The following is a 23,304-nucleotide window of genomic DNA, read 5'->3' as shown; positions in this document are numbered from 1 at the left end:
TAATATTGTGTGTATTTCCCAAACTCGACTTACCCCACAATGTGTTAATGTGTGATAGACAAACCCTTATCAGATTCCTGTGAGGGCCATATCACTGCTAACAAAATTAATACCATATAAGGAACCAGTTTATTGGCTAGTATACAAGAAGGTTATTATCAATAGGCTTAGCGTTATAAATACAGATCTAAATAAAATGAAATGTGACCCTTAGTTCCACGTTCCAAATACATTTCTCTACCCAAATCAGGTATAAAATTTACACCGGGGAAGTCTGCTCTTGCGGCGTGTTTATTCTGTATTTGCCAAATTATATAGAAATGGATTGCAAATCTAGAAACTACACTAATAGAAGAGTAACGCTTGAAATCCTTCCAAAACTGTTTTTTTAAAATAACCAGCTAGTTTTTTAAATTAAAATTAATTTTGTATTAAAGTGAAAAAGGATCATAGAAAAAGTATGTAAAATCCTTGTCAGCCTAAATAAAACGATTGCAAATTTTATAAAAATAATTGGATTTGCCTTTTTAAAAAATGCTAAAGCAAAGAAATCAGGGAGATGAAATACAGGACACAGACTAATCAAAGAAAGAAAACAGGTTTTAACTCAATACTTTCTTTTATCCTTTGTAGCAAAAGATCTGCCACAGAGGGATTGATTTTTAGCATTAGTAATGCTGATTACTTTAACCCAAAGGATAGGTATTCACCTATAACTTGCAACAGGAAACAGAAATCTATGCCCTTTATTGTTTTGTTTATAGTAATGAACAGTGTTGCTTTGATGGTCAAAGCACTTAGTCTAGATCATGAACTCAACTCGGCTGTGTATTATCTGTGCTTTCTTTAATCGCTAACAAGGCCAAGGCAAATAGTAACTAACATCATCAAACCCAGTGAAGTAAAACTAATAATGTTCACTTGATTCTTAACTATAAAAGATAATGGCCAATTTTGGATAAACTAAACTAATTTGGCATGCAGCGTGTGTAGCTACTACATTTTAAACACTTAACAATGTGTCTCTTGAAGATTAACCCCGACTTTAAAGAAATTTTGAATAATATTGTCTATTCCAAGGAGGAGAAAGAGTTTCTTCTAAATTCTGCTTATATAAGCAACACCATCTGGAGGTAAATACAAATGAGCAAGTACAGTTTAAAAAGCATTTAAGCAAGTAAAAGTGTTATTTGGTGGAGAATCTAAATTAATGGCATACACAGACAACAAGATTAAAATAAAACTTTACCAATATAAGAAAAGTGTAATGGATGTATTAATAGAGTCGTTAAACTCTTTTATTGGTTAGACTAAAAATTAAAAACGAAAAGAAATAAATTAAAAAGGACAGCTCACCCTCATGCAAACTCTGGTTCGAAATTTTAAAATGCATCAAGCTAAATAATGATTTATCTCTTCCTTATTTCCTAGACAAAACAAAAGGTACAACACTGTTAATCGGCTGATGCTATTTTGTATGCTAATTAAAATATGCTTTTGTTTCTGACGTGGGCAAATTGCAATATACTAAAATGTAAACCCTCCTGAAGTTTGTCATGGGCGTGTGTACGCCGCCTATATGAGTATATAGAGGTAGATTACATTGTATAAATCTCAAAAAACTAATGCAGTCAATGAATACTTATTTAATATTAGAACTGTCAGTTGTCAGGACCGTGTATGTGTGCCAGATTTACTTTTCTTTCTGGATTTGATCCAAAGAAGGCGGCTTTCAATCAGGAGGCTTAGAAACCGTGTCTACGCCAAGAAAGGTGATAAATGACTAGCTCACCAATTTTTATCTTTACTAGAAATTGTTTCACGCTATAAGGGACAAAATGAACCTTGGGATGTTTTAGCAGGTTATCCTTTTTGAAATTGAGGTTGCAATTTAATTTGTATTCCAGCCGTCTGAAGGCCTTTCTATCTTCTGAATATATTTTATATTTTGTGTGCCGTTTTACTAATTTTGATTAGCAATGTATTTTGCACATAACTCTGATGAGCCCTTTCCGAAGTATATACCCCTATGATTACTATACAGTATAAAAAAAATACACCAGAACCATTTTTAAGGATTTACCTAATCACTAACCTCTGTGAGACCGCTTCTAGTGCTTTCTAACGTCTATGTAGCCCTTAATAAGGTACAGACGTAGAGATCTGTCTTTTAATGTAGATTTAGGACAGACAGTAATATTAAACATTTCAAGTTATACAGCTACTGTCTTTTTTGTGACTACCTTCTCTTTAAATACAGTTTTGATGTAAAATATAAGTATCCCTTTTCGAGGTGGAGGCAGCTTGAGAGCTAGCTAGATGGTTAGATAGATATTGGCCTCAAATTGCAATTTTAGACCATTAGATGAAAAGGGTGTGACAAAACATTATGAAAAACCTCCCCTTAGTATAGGAAGTGGTATCATTAGCACGCAAAATAGAATTGTGTCCATGAATAATTAACGCAAAGTAAATACTGAATTTTTTTTAGACTCTTTCCTCCAAAACACGCTATTCCAAACCATGTGAAATAATAAACAGTTATTGTAAGAAGCAAGCTTGTTTTTTTTTAATATTGTCCTATGACCAAGACCATCAGTAAACAATTTGTAACCAGAGGGCGCTTTAACTACTGCTGGGGTCTCTTTGATTTATTCATTTGAGTACTGGATGGGGGAAGGGAACAACAAGGAAAATATTTGATCAAATATGCTAAGCCTAATCTGACTGGTGTAAAATAGAATTTACTAAAAGGGCTTTCGGTATTCCTCCCGCTTTATTTTGAGGTGCCTTTTTAAGTATTGACGCCTATCCGCGGAAGTGAAAAAAGATCAACATTCTTGTACTTTTAATGTAATATATTTTCTTAATACATAGATTCTGATAATGATCTAAAATATACTTCATAATGATTGCATGTGGGTTTTTAACAATTCACTCAACATTTCTCTGAACATGTTTTAAATGATCTTTTCGTGCAAAATATTGCATACTAGTTTCATTAGTCTCTTTTGACGATGGCATAGTATTACAATCAGGAAGCAAAGTTTAAATTAACTGTATTTGAATCTGATATTTAAAAGCAAAGTACTCAGACTATAGGACCCTGTGTATTAAAATATGCGGCTAAACTAGTGAATTCACAAATCCACACATTTTTCAAATGCAGAATTTATAATGAAGCCTGGAACTGAAGAAACAGGAGGAATAACCAGAAGTACAGTAGCTGCTAAATTACACGTTGAAGATACGTTAGCAACTACATCCCAACTCACGCCTTAAAAAATGGGTATATTTGACCTATATCCGTCTGCAACAGTGTTCTATCTGCGATAGATAGATAATGAATATTTTAAAGTTAGTCTTATTCAAACACTCACTTAATACGCAATCAAATATTTTATTCCTTGTGCAAGTGACTTTAACTATACGTTTACCAACATCTATTTCCAGCTGCAACTAAGAAAAGAGTAAAGTTTGCCTCAGAATAGTGACGTTTTTAAACAAATATTGTCCTAGCCATTCCATTAAAATTTTGACCAATACGCAAACTACGGTTCAAGTCCAATAAGAACATCAAAATTACCTGTCATTTTCAGTGTATGTTATCATAGCTCTATTTGACTGAAGACCCTTAGCGTTCTACACATAAATGTCAAGTTTCATCATATTTCCAGTGCAACGATTTGTATAATTGGAAGAAATCTACAGTATTCTTCTGAAAAAAAAAATCCTCATAACGTGGATTTTTCCATACTGTTAGCCAAAACTTTATTAAGTAAAAGAAAAATAATCAACTAAAACTTAAAAAGTCTCTTAAATATTCTTTCATGTATTAAGTTTAATAACCAACTTTTTGGAATAGTTCCCCTCTCTATAATTCTCCTCCAAAATGCTTAACTGAAACAAAACAAATAAAGCTCATGCAAACTTTCCAAGAACTAGTTTGATAACAACCCATTCCATTTTAATTTCTGTACATATGGCAGATCTAAGCACTTACCTTCATGCTTTTTCTAAACCAAAGTCAATCGGGATTAAATTTTTCAGGAATGCCTTGCGAAATGTTTAACTTCATGTGTCAAGTAAGCAATCCACTGAAGCTACTTTTGCCAACCGTAGCATAGAAAGTGCAATAATTTAACGTGCTGCTGCTAGAATGTAAAGTGAACAAAGGCCAAGATTTTTTTTCTAGGGGTTCTCTTCTCCCGCTGCGGCTTTGACATTGATCTGAAGCACGCCATCTTGTGGCAATCGAGCACCTGAGGAACAGTGACTGACTAACGAATTCAGATTCACTATTCTCATAAAAGGATGCTAGAGAATGTGACCAGACAAGTGTTATTCAGATCTAATTTCTATATCTAAGAAATTGCTGTAGACCCTCTGCTTAGTTTATAGCAGGGCATTCCATATATGCAAATGAACAAGTCATGGACACTTTTTATAATCACATTGTCACAGCAACACAGAGGATGTGTTTTTATTGGGTTAGGAAATCAAATCCCAACCAGAGAAACGCCATGGCTCAACTACCTCCAGGAGTAGCCATGAATACCAGTTAATTTTTAACTAGGAAAGGAAGCTTCTTGCTAAACACTCACTGCCATTCATCTATTTCTCTGTCTCTCTCTGTGTGTATCTTTCCATCCATCTCTTTTAAAACTTGCATACCATTGTGGCATTCTAGACAAACAAACAAACAAACAAACAAGCAAACTACTTTTCTCATTTTTTAAAACATTTCCTTTGACGAGACGTTTCTGACTGGGTGGGGGTTGTCAACCACAGGTCCAGAGCCATTTAGCCCTTCACCTCAAGGTTATGGGTGATGTCCAATGCAATACAGAAGTTCAAAGCCAGTAAACAATTCAAAAACAGTATGCACTTCCTTTTCCTGATTAAGATTAGGACAAGAATTTGAGATTAAAATGCCATTCTCCATACCACAGTCTCATCTAGACATTGTTTTCCCAACTTTTGTTTTTCCCCTCTTCGAGATCAAGGACAATTTCATACAGCCCAGTTCCACCACTCTCACACATGGAAGACTTTTCGAAGAAAACAATGTTCTCACTCCTTTACACACACGTCAGCTCATTTTAAAATTCTCTTTAGGGTTATGGTGATAAAATATTCCCAAACATAACTGATACTAAAAATAATTTTAAAATGGTTCGTCCAGACACGTGTGGTCTGAAATAAAAAATATATTTTTAATTCCTAGAACATAACAAGTTATCGTCTTGTGTGTATTTTACAGCTGAGAACAAAGGTGTGATATTTACAGTGAATTACTAAAAGCATTATTTTTCCTCTTTTTAATCCATTGAAATTTAGATCTAAATGAGCTTTGGTCTGAATGTTTATTCACCAGTGTGAACATTGTGCTTTGGAAGATAGTGAAGGATTAGAAAAAATAGGCGAGTAACTTGCACAGTAGATTTTGATTGTAAAATTTAGATTAGATAAAACAATACACAGTAATGTAACACCAGAATAAAAATATAAATTTTCCATTTTTTTATTTCCTTGTGCACTGTTTCATTGTATACATGCAACCAAATACTTTCGCGTATTAAAAGAAAACTGTATATACATATAGATGATAGATATTGAAAACAGTGATGTAATACAAAGATATTGCATTTTGTGAACTGTGTAAAAAGAAATTACATCCATTTGGTAAGCTGATTGTTCAAAAATAATTATCAACAATTTGTTGCTCATGTAGAGAAGAAAAGGCACCCTCTCACCCCAAAGGAAAAAATTATGTAAAAAATGTATTAAAACAAAATAGGTAATGTTTTTTTATTTACAAGTCTTGTAAAACACTGTTCCTGTATGAAATATACATTCACGTACTCTCAACAGCAAATTACCTTAACGATAGAATATCGTATCCTTTGTAAACTGATATAGAATTTTAAATATTTTTTTAAATTGCATTTTTCTCGCTTTGGTTCCTGCAGGACAATATATATATTTATATATATATATATATATATGTATATGTTTAAAATAACTTCAAACAACTATCCGTTCTTTGTATATGTCGCCTGAGGGACGAAGTAGAGCTCATGACATTTAAAGTAGACAACAACATATGAAAACAAAATTACCATATTTACATTGTTCGGCTTCTGAATAAATTCCTTACAAGCAACCTTCTAAAGAAATAGAAGATTAAATTAGTTTGGTGATTCAAATGTTAGTGCATTGTACAAATCCAAGTTACATTTAAGTGTTGTGTGGTATTTACCAAACTCTCGTTCTCCACAGGTATTTCCTGAAGAAAGTTTGTGAGCCAGAAGCCAGAAGATTAGTTTTCTATTTATTTTTTTCTTTTAAAACTTTGGAATTCATTTTGCAATCTTTTAAACGTTTAAATGTGGGATCATGATTAGTTTGTAAAAGGATGGCAAGGTATAGACAGTTGTTATAAATAAATCGAGAGCTAATATGACAACTGCTCAACATTTTATTTTCAGTGATTGTTTCTTTACGATATATGACAAATTTATGCCTGACATATTTTTAAAGTAAATAATCAAGTCTTTCATATCACCCCCCCCCCCCGGACCCAATAAAACACGATTATATCCATCGCTTCGTCTGTACTATAACTTTCTTGGTTGACCTTGTAAAGGAATATGTATTTATTTTTAATTAAATCAATTAGTCATGGAGCTCTGCTCTAACAGAGACATTCTCTTCCGAAGGAAAAAAATATTATTTTGCGAAGCTTTGTTTTGCAGTGGTCCTCAGCACGTAAACTCGACACACACATTCCACAGTAAAACAAGGGAACAAGATCAACAATAGTTAAACAGTGAATAGGCAAAGGTTCACTTCCCACTTTTAATTATTGAAACCAGAACAGAACGAGCGGAAGTGTCTGTAAAGGTAAGAGGTATGAATTTTGCACTCAGAACAAAGATTGTGGCTGGCCTGTTGGCGCTAGATGCCATGTGGGTCAGCATCAAATCAATTCCAGTTGATACGTAAATATCAAAAATTAAAAAATTAAAAGTCCAGAGTTGATTTACATGTATGTAAAATCATAGGTCTCATAGTCCCGTCAGTTACACACCTCCTTCTTAAATGTAACCCTGTGGCTTGACCTTGTCAAGGGCGAAATCTGAATTTAATCTCATTTTGAAAAATGCCATGAGTTTTAAAGTAGTGGATTAGCTGAGTAATATTGTAATCGGTCCCTGTTAATTTTTTTTTCTTTCATTCTTCTGTTTTGAAACCATATTTTTACTTGACGGTCGGTCAAATTGAGCATTCGGGAAAGCTGGAGGCGTTTCTCTTTGTTTATATAGACACTGAAGAAGAATTCTCTTTCTAATTCTCTAATCTGATATTTGGTGTATGGACATCTCTTTTTACGGGTACGTTGTCCACCTGTGGAATGAAAAAAGGCAGAAGTGTTTGAAACTCGGTACTGGGAAAAGCTCAGTCAAGGGGCAAATCTATAAAGTGTTTTGCCTACTCCATGGGTATAACGGTTAGGTCCTATTCTACAGGCTAGCTCTTTACCTTATCGAGCTTTCTATGGGGAAAGGGTACAGAAAACGCAGAGCCCACATTTCTTCATGTGAAAAAGCAATGATGGCAAACAACGTGTCACTTCGGCAAGGTGGACAGGCATAATACAGAACAAGTATTAGAGTACCTGCCTCATTGTTTGTGCCTGCACTTTTCAAAAGCTATATGCGATGCTTGGTACCGTGGTGTGACAGACTAAACAAACAGCTGCACATAGACATTTCTGTTTTAATCACCTGGTTCACTTCAGCTGACATTATGTTATCAGGGTTAGTAAACACATTTGCAACCCCAATCTTTCTCCAGACCATTACAATTGATTTTTATTCTGTCCACAGATACCGGCTTTACATTTCCATGAATGTGTTCCCCCTCCCCCCGCTTTCTTTTTAATCAGTGGAAATGGCACTGCGTCTAAGGCTGCTATTAAATCATTGCATTCTGATTGACTCCGCTGTTTTTTTAAAATGCAGGTATATAGTTATAATAGCAATGCCGTCTCTCAATTTGCCACAATAGGCTTAAAGTTCACTACACAGAGTAGTTCTGTTTGGAAGCTTTTCAAGGTTCAAAAACTCTTTAAATTAAATATTGGTCTTATCTCTTTTTTAAAAAAAAAAAAACCTTCCTTTTCTGGAACAGGCCACTGTAGAGGTATTTTTCAAAGTTGTTTACTTGCTTTGCCTTTTAAAAAACACATATAAAAATCAGACTTTGACAGATTGAATAACAATTGTAAGTAACAGACTGTTGGACAGAAGGCAATACGTAATTGCCATAATGCCTGAGTAAAATGGCTTCCTTTAGACAAAAAGGCCAGCTTTGGGTTAATTTGTTTCTTTTAATATATTGCTACAGTTCAGGCGGCTACTTTATCTGCTAAACACTATGCTAGTGCAATCGTTAAAATGGTGATGGCTTTGAATTCAGCCCCTAACTAGACTTCTGGTGCAACACATGGCTTTTATAAAATCACTGGATTACCTTGATATCAAAGGAGTCAGGATCCCTTTTTGGTGACTTTACAGGCACAAACGAACGTTATTATATTTTCGAGAGTTTGACCACAGAGCCCTCCTTTATTATTATTTAAAAAAAAAAAAAAGGAAGGAGAACGATTTTTTTTAAAGGCATCCATTGGCCGGTGGGTATTTCACGGCCAATTTCAGCACTAAACACGTGATCTTGCCTTTTATAACAAAGTTTTGTTGGGGGAAATCTAAAGGCCCTTCATAAACCTTATATGCTTATAAAACAGCATATAAAAATTTAACAGCGGTGGTGCGCTAGATTTCAAACTCCCTTTCATAAAGCGCTTGGACGCTGCCTTTATACGTACTGGAGCTGCTGGATTTCTCCTCATTGTTGCCGGAAGATGACTCCGGGCTGCTGCTCTCTGTCCTCCTCCGCCTCTCCTTCTCCTCTGCTGCTGCTGCTGCCGCCGCCTCTCTGCTGCAGCCGCCTTCCGAACTTGAAGTTGCAGTAGCTGTCGGAGGCATTTTCTCGCCATTCTTGTCTCCCGAATAGTCCGCTGAGGACAGGTTTTCCGTGGTGCCATACGCCGTCTCGAAAAACTGGTCGAAAGCCTGGGGCAGGACCCCGTTCCTCCCCACCGTGCTATAGAAATTGGACGAGACGTTGGTGGTGGGGTGGTAGACGTTTGCTGTGTTTTTGCCGAACATCTCGCCCATGCTAGCCGTGTTGGTGGCAGGCAGGCAGTCTCTGTGCATGATCTCCTCTGCTGAGTAGCAGTGGGGTAGATTGTTCCTGGGGTGCCATTTACTGGAGGGGTCAATGGCATACTCCCTGAAGGTAACTTCTCTCACAGGTTGGACCTGGGGTAGGTTGGAAGAGTAGGAGTATGTCATAGGGCGAGAAGACGGGGTCTGGGGCAAAAAAGAAGGGAGGCTGGAGAAATCAGGACCCGAGACGTAGTAAGTACAACTTGGCAAATACATGTTAGAGGAACAAGGAACACGCTCATCAAAATCCATCATTAGGCTACCTCGGGTTCTCCGCATTAGCTGAGCTTAACATGATTCTCTAATGCAGCTGCCTCTTTGAAGCAGATCCGTGAAGTAAGAAATTTGGAGACGTAAGCTGACGTGGAAATCTATCCCCATCCTTAGCAGGGAGGTGCTGGTCATGTGACCAAATGTTGAAATTGACAAGCTGCAAGTATGGGCCCTTTTTTCTTTGTAGCCATCTCAAGGGAAGCAACAGATCGTCACTTTGGTATTCTCACCAAAAGCACGTAATCTAAAATATAACTCATGCTTGCCTTGTGTACCCTTAGAGGACAAAAAGACGCATGACACTTTTTCCTACTTATCAGTTTGACCAATTGCACCAGGTCGCTGTGGAATAGAAAGAATTAGCAATTCCCACATGTTAGGTGAGATTTTTTTTTATTTGTATACAGTATTTGCAAAAAAAATCAAGAGAAATTAAATTATTGTTTTTTCCTGCGATCTGATTTCTAGCATCGAATGCTCCCAAAGCAATCGGTCGGTATATTTTGGTTTGTGCAGAAGATAGTCGCCCTGCAGGGTTTTGCTTGGAAGAATGTGCCAGGGTCAAGTCTGTACTGATTTTCATGGTGAATAGATTACATACTTGCATTCATTTTCACTTCCGAAGCGCTTAGTGTCTTCCTTTCCTTTTTAACATATTAACCTCAAATACCCTGTCCGATTTTATCCAAGTTTTGCTAGAGATATTTAATAACATTTTATTCCCATCATGAAGGTTCTCTTTTTGCTTTTTCTCCAAAGCGTTGCCTTCTTTATTTGCAATGTTAGGAAGTCCTTTAAATTCCAGACCACTGCGTAAAGAGGGCATCTGATCTCTTTGCCTAAACAGTGCTGCTAAAGACCTGGGAAACCAAAAGATGTTGGGCTATTCCGATTTCACAAATATTCTATGTTTAATTGCCAGAAGCCTTGTTAAAAATATTTTTATATCCTATTACCCCGTAGAAACAAACTTCCAGCACCCAGATACTTTTATTTTTTCTTCAGACCATCGCTGGACGTTGAGATCTAGATAGACCTATTTTAAAATCGTAGTGAAGCTTTTACTAGTGTTGCATGAAAGGGATGATGTGGAAAGCGGATTGTACAGGGCAGAGACTAAAAAGTATGTCCCTGCCAACAAAAATGCACATCCCATCGAATGATCTTTGCCAAAGAAAACAGAGAAATAAGCCAGCACCTTTTGAGGCATGAACAACCTTAAGCTGTTGAAAAAAAAAACATTTTTCCTATCGATATCAGAAAAGAAATATTCAGGTTCTGGCTCATTTTAATCAAAACAGTAAAACAGAATTACACTAAGGCCACAAACGACTATTGTGAAGTTGGTGTAATTAAGAAATTGGAAATATTTCACCATCTCTGTTCCTGTAGACCTGGGCGAGCAATGGAAGGAAAACTAAAAATATTAAAATAACAACATTTTGATTTTTTCTACGTCCACGATGTAGTGGAAGTATTTATATATCAGGGGAAAGTTCTATTGTAAATTTTGGAGATCTTCGGTATTTAAATGTCAACATCGATTTGTTTATTTATTGCTTAGCTTATCGTAACTGACTTAATAACAAATCTTATCATGTTGTGCACTGACTAAATATTCCCATTATGTATTTTCGCTAAATTATAGTTAACTATTACATTTGAATTCAAGCTGTAAATATCAACATTATCAAGTAATTACTTTGTAGTGGAGTAAACTAATTTATTAGCATTAATGTTTATATGCCTTTTTTATTTTACAAGGGTTACGAATCACAAATCAAATGCTCTGGACATATCCCTTTAATGAACTCTTTATTTTGGTGTGCTGCAAGAACTTTTATGCTCCCTCAGTGTTTGTGAGCTGAACTTGAAATTATTAATTAATCTTCAAGCTTGACATATTTGCCAGAAAGTGGATGGAAGTAAGAGATATGCATGTCATCAAAGTGCTACCTGAAGACTCCATTGTCGTTTGGGGATTGTAAAAATGTTTTTAAGCCGCAGAAGAACTCTGCAGCATCCATGCTTAGACTTCTTCCTTAATTCTACACTTTTGCCTTTATTTAGTTTCCTCTTTAGGCTTTTTTTTTTTTTTTAAGACTCTTTTGCTCTCTGAGTACAGTTCATCTCCCTCCTCCCTCCCTTTCAATTCTCAATATTAAAATCTATTTCCCCCTTCCAGACAAAAGGAATGTATAAAGGATTTCAGCGACTTTGAGATAACAAAGGCGCCACCATTGCAGAGGTTCGCCCCGCCTCTGTGTGATGGCAAACAAATTCTTGCACTTGTATTAGGGCTTTTAAGGCTATAATTGAACACGGCGCGTCTAGGAGAACCGAAAACAGTTCTAGACTGACCTGCGGTTTTATTGCACTTTTGGCAGTCAACTTCAGCTTGTGTGAGAACAGACATGACAGAGCTGACCAACGGTTAATCGGGAGACACCACCTACTTGGAATCGCTGCAGTCCCCTCTTAATTAAATAAATCTCAAACCTTGGGGATAGAACGGGCTGCAGTTCTGAAAAAAGGTTTGTATGTGGCTATTTCCTGCTCCTATTTACATTCCATTTCTGTCGTACAGTTAAAGGCTCTGACTTGCTGTTTTCATGTATGCCTATTTGAAACAAAGGGAAATCATGATGGGATGAAGGCAAGAACGCAATTAATAATGCAAGTCCAGCTAACATTATATTAAAGGACACTGCACAGCCTATGCGGAATATACATGCTTAGTTTTGATGGTTTGCTATGTATTTTCCCAGAGAAGTAGGGTACTTAGTCTGTTAGAACATGCTTTAACACAGGAGAAAACAAAATGCCTCCTGACAAATGATTACATCTGTAGAACAATTAGAAACGATTATTGAAAAGATGTAAGGGTGCAGCTAGTGTAAGAATAAGCAGACACCCAAGGCAGAGTTAGTTCTCTGCTTTATTTGCTGCTAAGTGAAACAGACATAATGTACGCTTAAAGCCCCGGAATGTCTGGGTAATTGCAGTAAGACTGCTCTTACGTTGCTGTTTTAAACAAAATTATACTGTTTATTATTTTGTCTAATTTTGAATTGCTCTTTTAATACAGTCATTGGGACTTCCGCGTTTAGAAAGCAAATAGCACCGTGCATTGCCCCTGCTAATCTCAGTGAGAACAGCAAAAACAAAAGAAGGCATTTCATTTTGAGAAGCAAAATGCATTCAGTCCTCTTTTACAACTATTTCGTCTGGCTGAGGAAGGGCAATGTGTATAATCATGTTATGTGCTTTGCAACTGCGCTGCATGACATTCTAGATACATTTTACAATGGACGCAAATATCTCTAATAGGTGAATACACTTTATGAGCAGATTGGGCCATCTCTACCTATACAAAGCGAAGAAAAATTAATCCATACTTTGGAGCGATATAAACAAAGCTAGGATGTCACGTCCAGAGTTTGTATATATCTGGTGTGCGGAAGGAACTTTTAAAAACAATATAGGGTATCTTTAAAAGGTCTAGTTCTATAATGTGTAAAATCTTGCCATTTTGTATTATATTTGTGGGGGTTTTCGTAAAAACAAATCGCACTATAATTTATATTAAATATTAGGGTGAATACCTGTGTTTCACAGTAGAAGTGTATACTAAGTGTAATTTATATGCAAAACGAGTTAACTAAAATATTACACCTTTATTGATTTTTGAAAATTAGCATATTTTCAATAAGCATGCTTTTTGATAGAATTTTGATGTCTCCAAAATTATGAACTAATTAATTGTTACAGCATATGGGTATTTTATGCTTTTCTTTCTATATACATGCAGTTATTATAGTAGGGCAATATTAGGAAATACACAACATATTTTGGCCAACGAAAACCTCATAACTTGTTTCTTTCTAATGAAAATTGCCTATAAGGTCGCAACACTTTGAAAAAAATTGTCTTAAATGTAATTGTTTAAATTTCCTGACGATTGTTTGGATTAAACATTATTTAAGACTTACTAGTTCTCTACTCAGCTATTTTTCTCTTTTCCTTTTTGACCACTATACTACTGAGCTATACGGTAATAACCAAAATATAATTTTTCACCTAAACACATTTCTTTAACATTTTAAGAAAAAAAATTGTAACAATATTTTGATAATGGATTTCAGACACTAATACCTCTGCTATTACAGCTAGTAGGGATTTATCAAAAGAGCAAGATGCATTTCCAAAATTATGATATGGAATAGTCTCTTTATTATTCAAAACCAGGCGCTACGTAATTGTAGTCATATTATGGAGGTGCAAATTTATCTATAAAGAGAAAGCAAAATTGAGTCACAGTTCAACTGAAGTCTTGGTATATTTAACGGCCTTAAATTAATTCTGACGAATAAGCTTTTTAAAACAATTTTACTTACCAAATTGGAGATTGTACATGATTTTATTAGCATTGAAAATGTTGTATGTTAAAGTTACAATGTTTGGAATAATGATTTTCCTTTATCGTGGTCTCTTTTAATACTTAAATAAGACTTATGACGATATTAATAAAGCTACACGATTTTAGCATTTAACAAGAATATCTCATATTCACTTAGAATGATGCTCGATATCGAATAGCTGTTACTGAAAGTAAGGCAACATTCCGATAATTGTAACAAATATAAACACAGAGGTGTTTCTCTTTTTAACAAGGAATTTATTCTGCTAAATAGAATAATCTCTTTCAAATGTTATTTTCCTGTTCTTTTTAACCAAAATATTAGATATTATTTATAACATACCACAAGCACCGTTTTAAGTGCTGAGTCTTTCTCTCATTATTCTGTTTCCGAAAACGTGTTTTTCTGGAAAGCGTCGAGACCCAGAGTATATATTTGCCTACAATGTCATGGTATTTTTGTGTACCATCTGTAAGAGAATCGAGGCAGGGTCAAAAATAAGGTGGGCATAAGGAGGTGTTATATTGGACGTCTAGGTGTTTCTGAAATTGTTTGACTGTCGAGGGTACCATAAATATCTTCCTTTCTCTACTTGATTGTGCAGCTATATTTTTCCAATACATGAAAACATACAATAACTAATTTATTTCCATGTATCCACATACAGGTGCAAGAGACTTCTGACAAATGTGGGCTGCAGGGGATGGGTGTCTAAACCAGTTGCTCTAAAGTGTCTGCGAAAGCAAAATTCTTCGCTTGTTATCCTTTGATATAGAAAGCCAGACACTTTTAACTGAGTTCCACCCATATTCATCTCCACAGATGACTAGGATAATTAACGTCACCTGTAGTAAACAGGTTCCAATCACCTTTCATGCAGATGTATTTTATGTGGAATTAATCATTAATCTCCAAGATTTATTTCAAGAAACCTAGTTATAAAACAATAAGACTATACCTCTATCCTTACATAAAATGTACAGACTCGTGATCTCCTGGTGCAAAGTCCACAGAGATTTGACCCACAACCATTTGCTTACACAATTGATGCGCCGTCTGGGAACTCCGATGCTGTTTATCTGAACAACAGAAACAACCCCGCCAGAACATTCCAATGCCCACATATATTTAGAAGTATTGCTACAGGTGATGCCTTGAACTTGACCTTAGGTATGTTAATCAATGAAATACATGCTGGGAGAAAAATCTGATTATATTGCTTCCTACAGAAGGTTATTTTGTTATATTGAAATTCAGGGTTACAACAACGAAGTTCAATTCCTGTGGTATATATAATATGCTCTTAGTGTTAAGATTTTGAAGTTATAGGCAATAAAATGTCGCTAAGGCGAGACAAACTCTTTTTATTTTGGTTATTCCTGGGGGCTGAGATCCGCATTTCACTGCGCATCCTAAAAAAAAAGTCGATCACTTGGATTCTCAGCTAAATCCGATTGTGTAATACTCAGTGTTTTCGCTAATGCATGTTGAATTTTAACAGCGATAGATAAGGGGTTTTTAAAAAATATTTTGTCCACTCACCAAAAAAAAAAAATAATAAAAAAAATTAGATTCTACTATGCCACCCTGCTAACTGTATAGGAGAGCCCTACTCAAGAATTGTGAAACACACCGACCTAAAGACATTTCTTCATCAAGGATTGTTTCAGGGGGCGGGTACAGGAAGTATCATTATACTGAGCCTGTCAAACCAACGACTTCGAACATTAACATATTCTGATGGACTCTAAGAACTATATTATAATAAAGGTAACCTGTACTTATGTAACTTTTTAAATCTTATATTTGTAAAACACAAGTTGTGGATTGTAAAATGTAATAGCTTTACCACACACGTTTTATATTGTTCTGTAAGGTCTTCTTTCTTTTGTGTACTGTATTTTAGCTATGCAAATAAAATACAAGGGTGCTTATATAAATATTTTCCCCACAAATCCTAATATGTCCATCATATTGTCAATTTCCTTTTCCTGGCCCATGTCTAGCAATGGTTCAAACATCAATGTAGACATAAATGAAACTATTTAGCAACACAACAATACATTTTATACCATGCACGTATGTAAACTTCTCAAATTCCAACAAAACAAGCAGAGCTGAGATGTGGATCTCTAGTCGTTCCCTTTTTCCTGTTTTTCCTGTTTATTCAATGTGGTATTTTTATTTTGTTAAAGCTGTTTATATTTAGACATATGCCAACCATTAGCTACGGCTGAAAGCAATCCAAGCCTTCTTTGTATTAAGAACTATTGATTTTTATGTCTACCCAGCGGCATCCCGAAGGTTAAGAACAGACTGGCCTAAAATACTGTGCCTTCCGATTATTTTTAACCGAGGCTGGGTAGAGCGGCGAATTTCTGATATACTAAACAAATCAAACTATGCTTGGGGAGTTTGAATCAAGGTGATTAAAATTAACTTCGGATTCATTTAAATTTAAATGATTAAAATCCTGTGGAAATTTGTTTTCGGATATTCCACATATGGCCAAAACAGGCAGGTTAAATAACCATCCTAAGGGAGCATTAAGGAAATTCGTCCATGGATGGCTTTATTCTTGTAGGTTTTTCCCGTCTCCTTAATTCTCTTGCAAGATTAAATAATAACAAAAAGAGGCAAACAATGAGAAAAAAATTACTCGGAAAGAAACTCAACCGATTCTTTTCAATTACAGTTGAGCAAACTCTTAGAGAAACAGACAAATACAAATCCAATTATCCAGCACCGTCACTACATGCACCCTCTAATCTTGGGTTTGACACTCCCAGCACCTTTCATCTTTCTTTAATGCTAAAACCCTTTTGTTGTTTCCACCTATGTTGTGCTCCGTACGGTAGCATCTTTTGGCAAGTTGGAGCCTTGCCCCCAAGCGAGCATCAGAATTAATACTTTTATAAATGGCTTGATCGTCACCATTAGCCGCACTCATTCCCCCAAACTTCTGAAGCAAAATCTGTACTTCTTTTTTATATCATGGGAGAGAGCTAGATTGGAAGGTTAAGCAGGGGAAGAGGAGGAGGAGTGGGCTGAAAAACCGCCGCAAAGGCCTTCCAAATGACATTGCTTTACAAATCACCGGTCCCACACTGTTTTGAATTCAACATCAGCAGCAGGGAGAAGGAAACCATTGAGCAAGATCGAGGAAAAACATTTAAATCTTACCCCAGTGTCCGAAATCTTCTTCCCTTGTGCAAACATCAAAAACCGGAGACTAATAGCTAGGATCCCGCGCCTCGCTTGATAGCACTCCAGACACCCACTCAGTAGTGGCTTTCCTATACATACAATACACCTGGTCCACAAAAGTATTTCTTCTGGAACCTAAAGGTTTTTTATCGCACCCAGGCACGCAAAGAAACTGAGCCGCTAAGGTGCATAAGCTTTCTCACAGACTTCAGCCTAGCCTACTTGGAAAATGCATCATGCTAAGCATTTCTTTTCTCAGTCCTGCTAAAATTTCCGACTGAAATTCTAATACAACAAGGTAATTGCAGTAGGCTAACTGCAGTATAATTCCGTGTATTCCCATCGCCCTAGAGGAAAAATCCAAGAGTTTTTGATCACTGGACACACTGACGTTCCCTCTCCAATACACCGTGGGTCACAGTACAGTAATGACCGTGGATTGTGCGTTGTAGGACTTGACCTTTTACTACGTAGAGGAGGGCGCTTTCTTTCACGCTGCAGGAGGAGAGGGGGGAAGGGAAGATGCTCTCTTAGGGGATCTTTAATCAGAAATCAGATCTAGGAGCGGCAAAGACCATTGCATTTCAGCACGCCATATTTTCACTAGGGCGTTTTCTCAGAGCGTTAATGAACATTTGCATTTCGTAGCTGCAGTTAATGAGCCAAATCCCTACAAAAGGGGCAATTAGCAAGGAAAGAATAGGAGGCTTCCAAGAAAATAAGCAACAATAGGCTAAAACACCCAAGCCAATCCCACATTTTGCGGGAACTGTCCCGTCAGAAAATAATTGTAATGTCAGCAGTCAACATGGTCCGTAGTTTATTTGAGAACAAGTATAATTTGGGAAAGAAAACGACTATCCTTCATATTTTTTCTGCTCTTCAGCCACAAGAAAATCTTTAAGGACATCTCTTCAAATCATCATTTTAAGTTCATTTTAAGTTCATTTAAAAGTTCCGAATGACAACAAACCGCCTTTTTATAGCATATCTTTTTCGTATTAAGCACTGTTTTTATTTCATTGCTAACGCTGCCTACACAGGCACTGAAATGTGTATTTTACTTAAGACAGCAACATTTTGTAAACTTAAATTTATAGTTTGGCGGTCTAGATACTTACCGTTTGTTCAGACATGAAAAAAATAAAGTCATTTCCATAGAAGCGTGACATAATTCTATATCCCATTCATTACAATTTTAAGCACCACAGTTGGTTTCTTTCGAAATGATTTCTTAGAAATCCAGTAATTTTAAACGGAAGTATTTTTAAGAAAGAGGAAAGAGACATAGTTTTGCCGTTAAACTAATCCCTTTTAGGAAATATGCTGCTGTCAAGTTTTATTTCCCGTTGCAAACCACCTTTGTTGCTGCCAGGAGTTAAAGGCGGAGATAGATTAAATGCCATCTTATTCTCTTGCTGTGGAAAAAATACAAAACATTTGTTTTACTCTTCCGTCCTCATCAAATATCATAAAACATTTCTAGTCTATGAGAATTCTAAATCCAATGTTCTAAGGACGTCAGACATTAGAAGATTATAAATCAACATATTCAGACACTTGGAATTAAGGTTTATGTTGCTGAATCCTGCAAGAATTGCAAAATATGAGGCTGCGCTAATCTTTTTATCTTTAATTATGTTTTTCATTTTGCACTGAGACAGAAATATTACCTTGACATTACTGTTGCCATAAATGCTCTAAATATAAAGCATTAGCTTGCCTTCATTTTTTTCTATATACAGCATTTTCCAGGGATCTGGGGGGAAAAGTTAGAACCTCTAGGTGTCTTTTATTTGCTCTGATTTTAAAATAATAATAATAAATAATAAACAATACATTAATAACAACAACAACCCTCTCAGGCTATTTTGGGTTATTTTAAATGTATGCAAATAAAATGCTGAAAGTGCATAACACTATCAAACATTACAGATACAATAACTCCCCCCCTCATTTGAATATATTCCTGGTAGTGTTGAGAATATAAATAATGTTTTTCTCAGACCAATGTGCATGGGAGTACTTTGTGAAGTAGTGTATCGCGTTTGTTAATTATTTTCGTTGGTGATGTATTTACCTATAAAACACATATTACGGACATATTTTAGAACGTTGGCGTCAGATTGCTGAGACGGGAATATCTAATACAACAGCAATTTGTATTTGAAAATGTATATGCCAACAGCTTTTGGATGGTAAATTAAGGTAATAAATAACATACACCCACGCACATGCATATATAGGTGTGTTTATGTGTACACAAGAAGACTAGATAGATAGATAGATAGATAGATAGATAGATAGATAGATAGATATTCGAAATTAAAGCGGCCATATGTTTCGCAATTAAAAAGAAGAAAACTTAATCAGTGAAGTGTCTTAAAATCATGCCATTAACCTATTCCTCTTCATGTTTGCTGACAGATTATTCGATATTAAGTAAAGTACAGCGAATTTCCCTCTCCCTACATTTCATAGCGCTGTCAATTTTAAAGAATTCTTCAATTAATAAATCAGTAAGCACAGCTAATTCTTAATTTGTTATTAAATCAGTTGACGCATTGATAAGTAAAACAATTACCAACAGATGAAGCTAAATCCGTACGTGAGGTCAGTTATTGGCCCAATTCTGCATCCCCCTACGTAAATAAATAATTTTACTCGAGTGAATAATCCCAGCAAGATCAATAGAACTCACCTGACTAAAGCTATTAACTTTCCCATGTATGTTTTGTACAGTCGAAGCCTAAATCAGGAGGTGGTTTGCCGGACAGTTAATGGGGGACGTAATGTGCCTTAAAAAAGAACAAGGAGTCCGGTGGCACCGTAAAGACTAACAGATTTATTTGGGCATAAGCTTTCGTGGGTAAAAAACCTCATCTCTTCAGATGATACTAAATATTGCTAAATATGCTTACTGTGATAACAATTCTTAATAAGGCCCGAACCTTCCATTTTTAGGTGTTGGTGTATTCCCATTAACTGAATAAGACTAGACGAGAGCTAGACCCTGGTTTGAATTATTGTTATACGTCTGCGCCTTGGGCCTAATCCCACTCCTGCTGAAGTCAGTGGGATTTTTCTATACTTAAACGGAAGCAGGAGAGGAACCTTTATTTGTTAGGAAAGAGGACCTTATCCTATTTCCTTTGAAGTCAATGGGAACTTGCAATGCATTTCAATGAGAGCAAGGTCAGGTCCAAAATGTTTTGTTGCTCCTTGTAAGCATCACAATTGAAATTGCACACTTTTTACACTATAAAATACGTACACTGTAAAAATATATAGACACCAGTGGAAATTTAAATCCAGGAACCCAGTTTCAGCACGGGGATTTAGTTGATAGGTAGTCTATCTGAACAAAATTTTCATTCATTAGTTCTGATAAAGAGTTACTAGAAATGGTTTTAAAGTGATTTTATTAAACCTATTCACATTTTTAAACAATTACTCTTGAGTATTATGTAACTGCTATTGCTTTTGGAAGAGTTTGCTATTTGTTAGTATAATATATGTAAGTGCAAATTATATGCAACTTGAATTGTGCAATACAAATATAAATTACGTGTATATTATATGTAATTTGAAGTATGTTATATACATACAGAGTACATACGAGTGTAAATGCGTGTGTTTGTATCTGTATTTCTTCAGTCAAACTAACGATTATAAATAACGAAACCGAGAAAATGTGCAGACACATTTTGCATCTATGCCAATATACATATATTCTGGATTCGACAAATTCAGTATCTAAGCTAACACTTTTGATCACCGAAAATATATATGAATGTAGTAAATAAACGCTAACTATATATATAGTGCATAATGCGTGTATATACATATATGCAAACATACTTATATACATATAATTTACTAGATATAGATATAGATATAGATATATAATTACCGTTTATTTACTACATTCATATATATTTTCGGTGATCAAAAGTGTTAGACACTGAAACTGTCGAATTCAGAATTGTAACTAATTCCAGAATATAGTGAATTACATTTCCTTTCACTACATCTTAGAATGCTACAAAAACAAATTAAAAACTATGTCTCAACTAAGCTTTCGAGTGAGATTCTGCTCTCAGCTACACCAGTGAAAAGCTGAAGAGCTCCTGTGAAGGTGAATGGCATTACTCCGGAAATACTCTGGTGTAACTGAGCAGAACTGGGCTTTCAGATGTTCCCCTGCAAAATGCAATAGTATGCCATTCTGATTACTCTCTTTCTTTCTTCAGTATAGAAGCATAAGCATTCCACGGTTTATTAGGAAAATGTATAGAGTTTCATTCGATTGATGCATCAGTAGATGTTTATTCTCTCCTACCCCCGGCCCCCATCAATAGACACCCTCTCCTGCAGTTCTTATTCAGGCAAAACTCACATGGACATCAATAGGACTGCAGAATATCTCCCTAAGAGCCCAATGCAACAAGATGCTGAGCTCGCTTAACTCCCTTTTAGTCCAGTCGGCGTTAAGGGCCCACAGCCCGTCTCAGAAAATGATTAGAATTTTGCACAATCCGAATCTGTGCTTCCGAACGAATGGATTACAACAGCAGTATAAGTGTCCGAGACCTTTAATAATTCCGCTTGAGCAAATTATAAGTGAACCTCTTTGATACTTTGTAATGACAGGTTCTTCTTTTCGGCCTGTTCTCCCCACCCTTAGCGACAGAACACTTTCACTTCATTTCTTATGTAGTTATTTAAAAAAAAAAGAAGAAGTCAATATAAGACATTGTAATTGAAATACTGATTGATTTTATTCTCAATGATTTTCTTAGCAGTCCAGAGAAATGTAGTTTAACATATTTTTACTGAGTGTGACGTAACAGTGGCTGACTTTTGAAGAGATACAAGTGACCGTAGTAAATACTAATTTTGTTACTGGATTGTTGGGTGATTTAACCTTAAACCATTTCAAAAATACAAAAATTCACTCCCCTAACACACTAGAGGAACCTGCGAGAAAAACCAAAATAAAATCCTGCACGTTTTCTACACAAGTTTGCGTTCTTAGAAAGTCAGCTGGTATTCTGAAATATCAAAACGTATTAAGTGAAATCTCTCAGACACAAGAAGTTCCTGGAAAAAAGACATTTCTGACCTGTATACTTATCCAAGGTTTGCGTTAAATCAGACTTGTAGAGCTAAGCTCCAGAAAGGCCTCTATTTTGACCTATAAAGAGGTAGATTCCTTTGAATTTCTGAACTGTAATCCTAGAAGTCTATAGTTAGCACGGTATAGGATACTTTTATTTGCCGTAAAGGTTTCCCAATAATTCTAATTAGGATAGCAGACCACCTTAGGAGACAGGAAAAAAAAGTTATTGAAGACCATTTCTTTGAATATCACAAGTCTTGTCAACTGGCAAAGACATACACAAGAATCAAAGGCTGGTATGCAGCTTCTTAATAGAAATTATGGCCTTCTAGACTCAGATTAGATGAAAACTGATTTTCACGACGGTTCAGTCTATAATATAGCTCGATAAATATAGATATGAAGTAAAATATCATATACAACATTATATGTTCTACTTTCTTTCTTACGCATGATCTATATATGTGTGTCCCATCTGGACAAAAAAGAGGTAAGGCATGTAAAATAAGAGCCAGGTGACCAGCCTTCGTTCCACTGGAGCTCTCTCGCTACAAAGACGAGTTGGAAACGCGAGGTGGCGCCCTTGATCTACTAATCCTAGAGACGACTATTCATGAGCTGTCAAAAGTCAAGGTCACAAATTGTCTTTTTTCGTCAAGGTCAAGGTTTAAGGCCTTCCTAGTCCTGTCACTTCAACAAATACCAAAACCTTCCCGCGTAGACATATTCAGTCCTAGCAATAAACCTTAAATACTGCCATCTCTGCATTTGTGGGTCTTCTAACAACTGTTTTTCATTTTCATTCAGGGGCTCCGGCACTACACTGATGTCATTCCTCCCCCCACCCCCATTCAAAATACCTGACTCTTTAACCTGACTGAAACATTTATAGTTTAGTAAAGCTAGTTATCAAGAGTCCCCACCCCAGCTAAATAATTTACAGGAAAATATATGAACTATTTAAGTGATCGAAGAGAACGTTTTT

The 23,304-nt window shown here is 35.8% G+C and overlaps 1 protein-coding gene and 1 long non-coding RNA gene across 4 annotated transcripts; one reads left to right on the top strand and one right to left on the bottom strand.

The window, feature by feature from the left end:
- Positions 1-5,529: 5,529 nt before the first annotated feature.
- On the bottom strand, positions 5,530-17,516 carry HOXA11 (homeobox A11). 3 transcript variants are annotated; one of them, XM_054017164.1, is made up of 3 exons: positions 17,174-17,516; positions 8,894-9,389; positions 5,530-7,410 (listed from the first exon to the last, which is right to left on the bottom strand). In XM_054017164.1, the coding sequence occupies exons 1-3, from the start codon at positions 17,207-17,209 to the stop codon at positions 7,178-7,180; spliced, it is 765 nt and encodes a 254-aa protein (XP_053873139.1). In that variant the 5' UTR covers positions 17,210-17,516; the 3' UTR covers positions 5,530-7,177. The 3 variants fall into 3 exon arrangements, with proteins under 3 accessions (XP_053873139.1, XP_053873138.1, XP_053873140.1); XM_054017163.1 differs by lacking the exon at positions 17,174-17,516 and having other exon boundaries at positions 8,894-9,579; XM_054017165.1 differs by lacking the exons at positions 5,530-7,410; positions 17,174-17,516 and adding an exon at positions 8,121-8,238 and having other exon boundaries at positions 8,894-9,579.
- Positions 9,914-15,925, top strand: LOC128831073 (uncharacterized). Its single transcript, XR_008443737.1, has 3 exons — positions 9,914-9,949; positions 11,957-12,103; positions 14,658-15,925. It is a non-coding gene; the product is annotated as an uncharacterized LOC128831073 (long non-coding RNA).
- Positions 17,517-23,304: the final 5,788 nt, after the last annotated feature.

This window comes from Malaclemys terrapin, chromosome 2 (genome assembly GCF_027887155.1).
Source record: "Malaclemys terrapin pileata isolate rMalTer1 chromosome 2, rMalTer1.hap1, whole genome shotgun sequence".
NCBI classification, from domain to species: Eukaryota; Metazoa; Chordata; order Testudines; family Emydidae; genus Malaclemys; species Malaclemys terrapin.
This window is presented reverse-complemented; position numbering and strand designations above follow the sequence as displayed.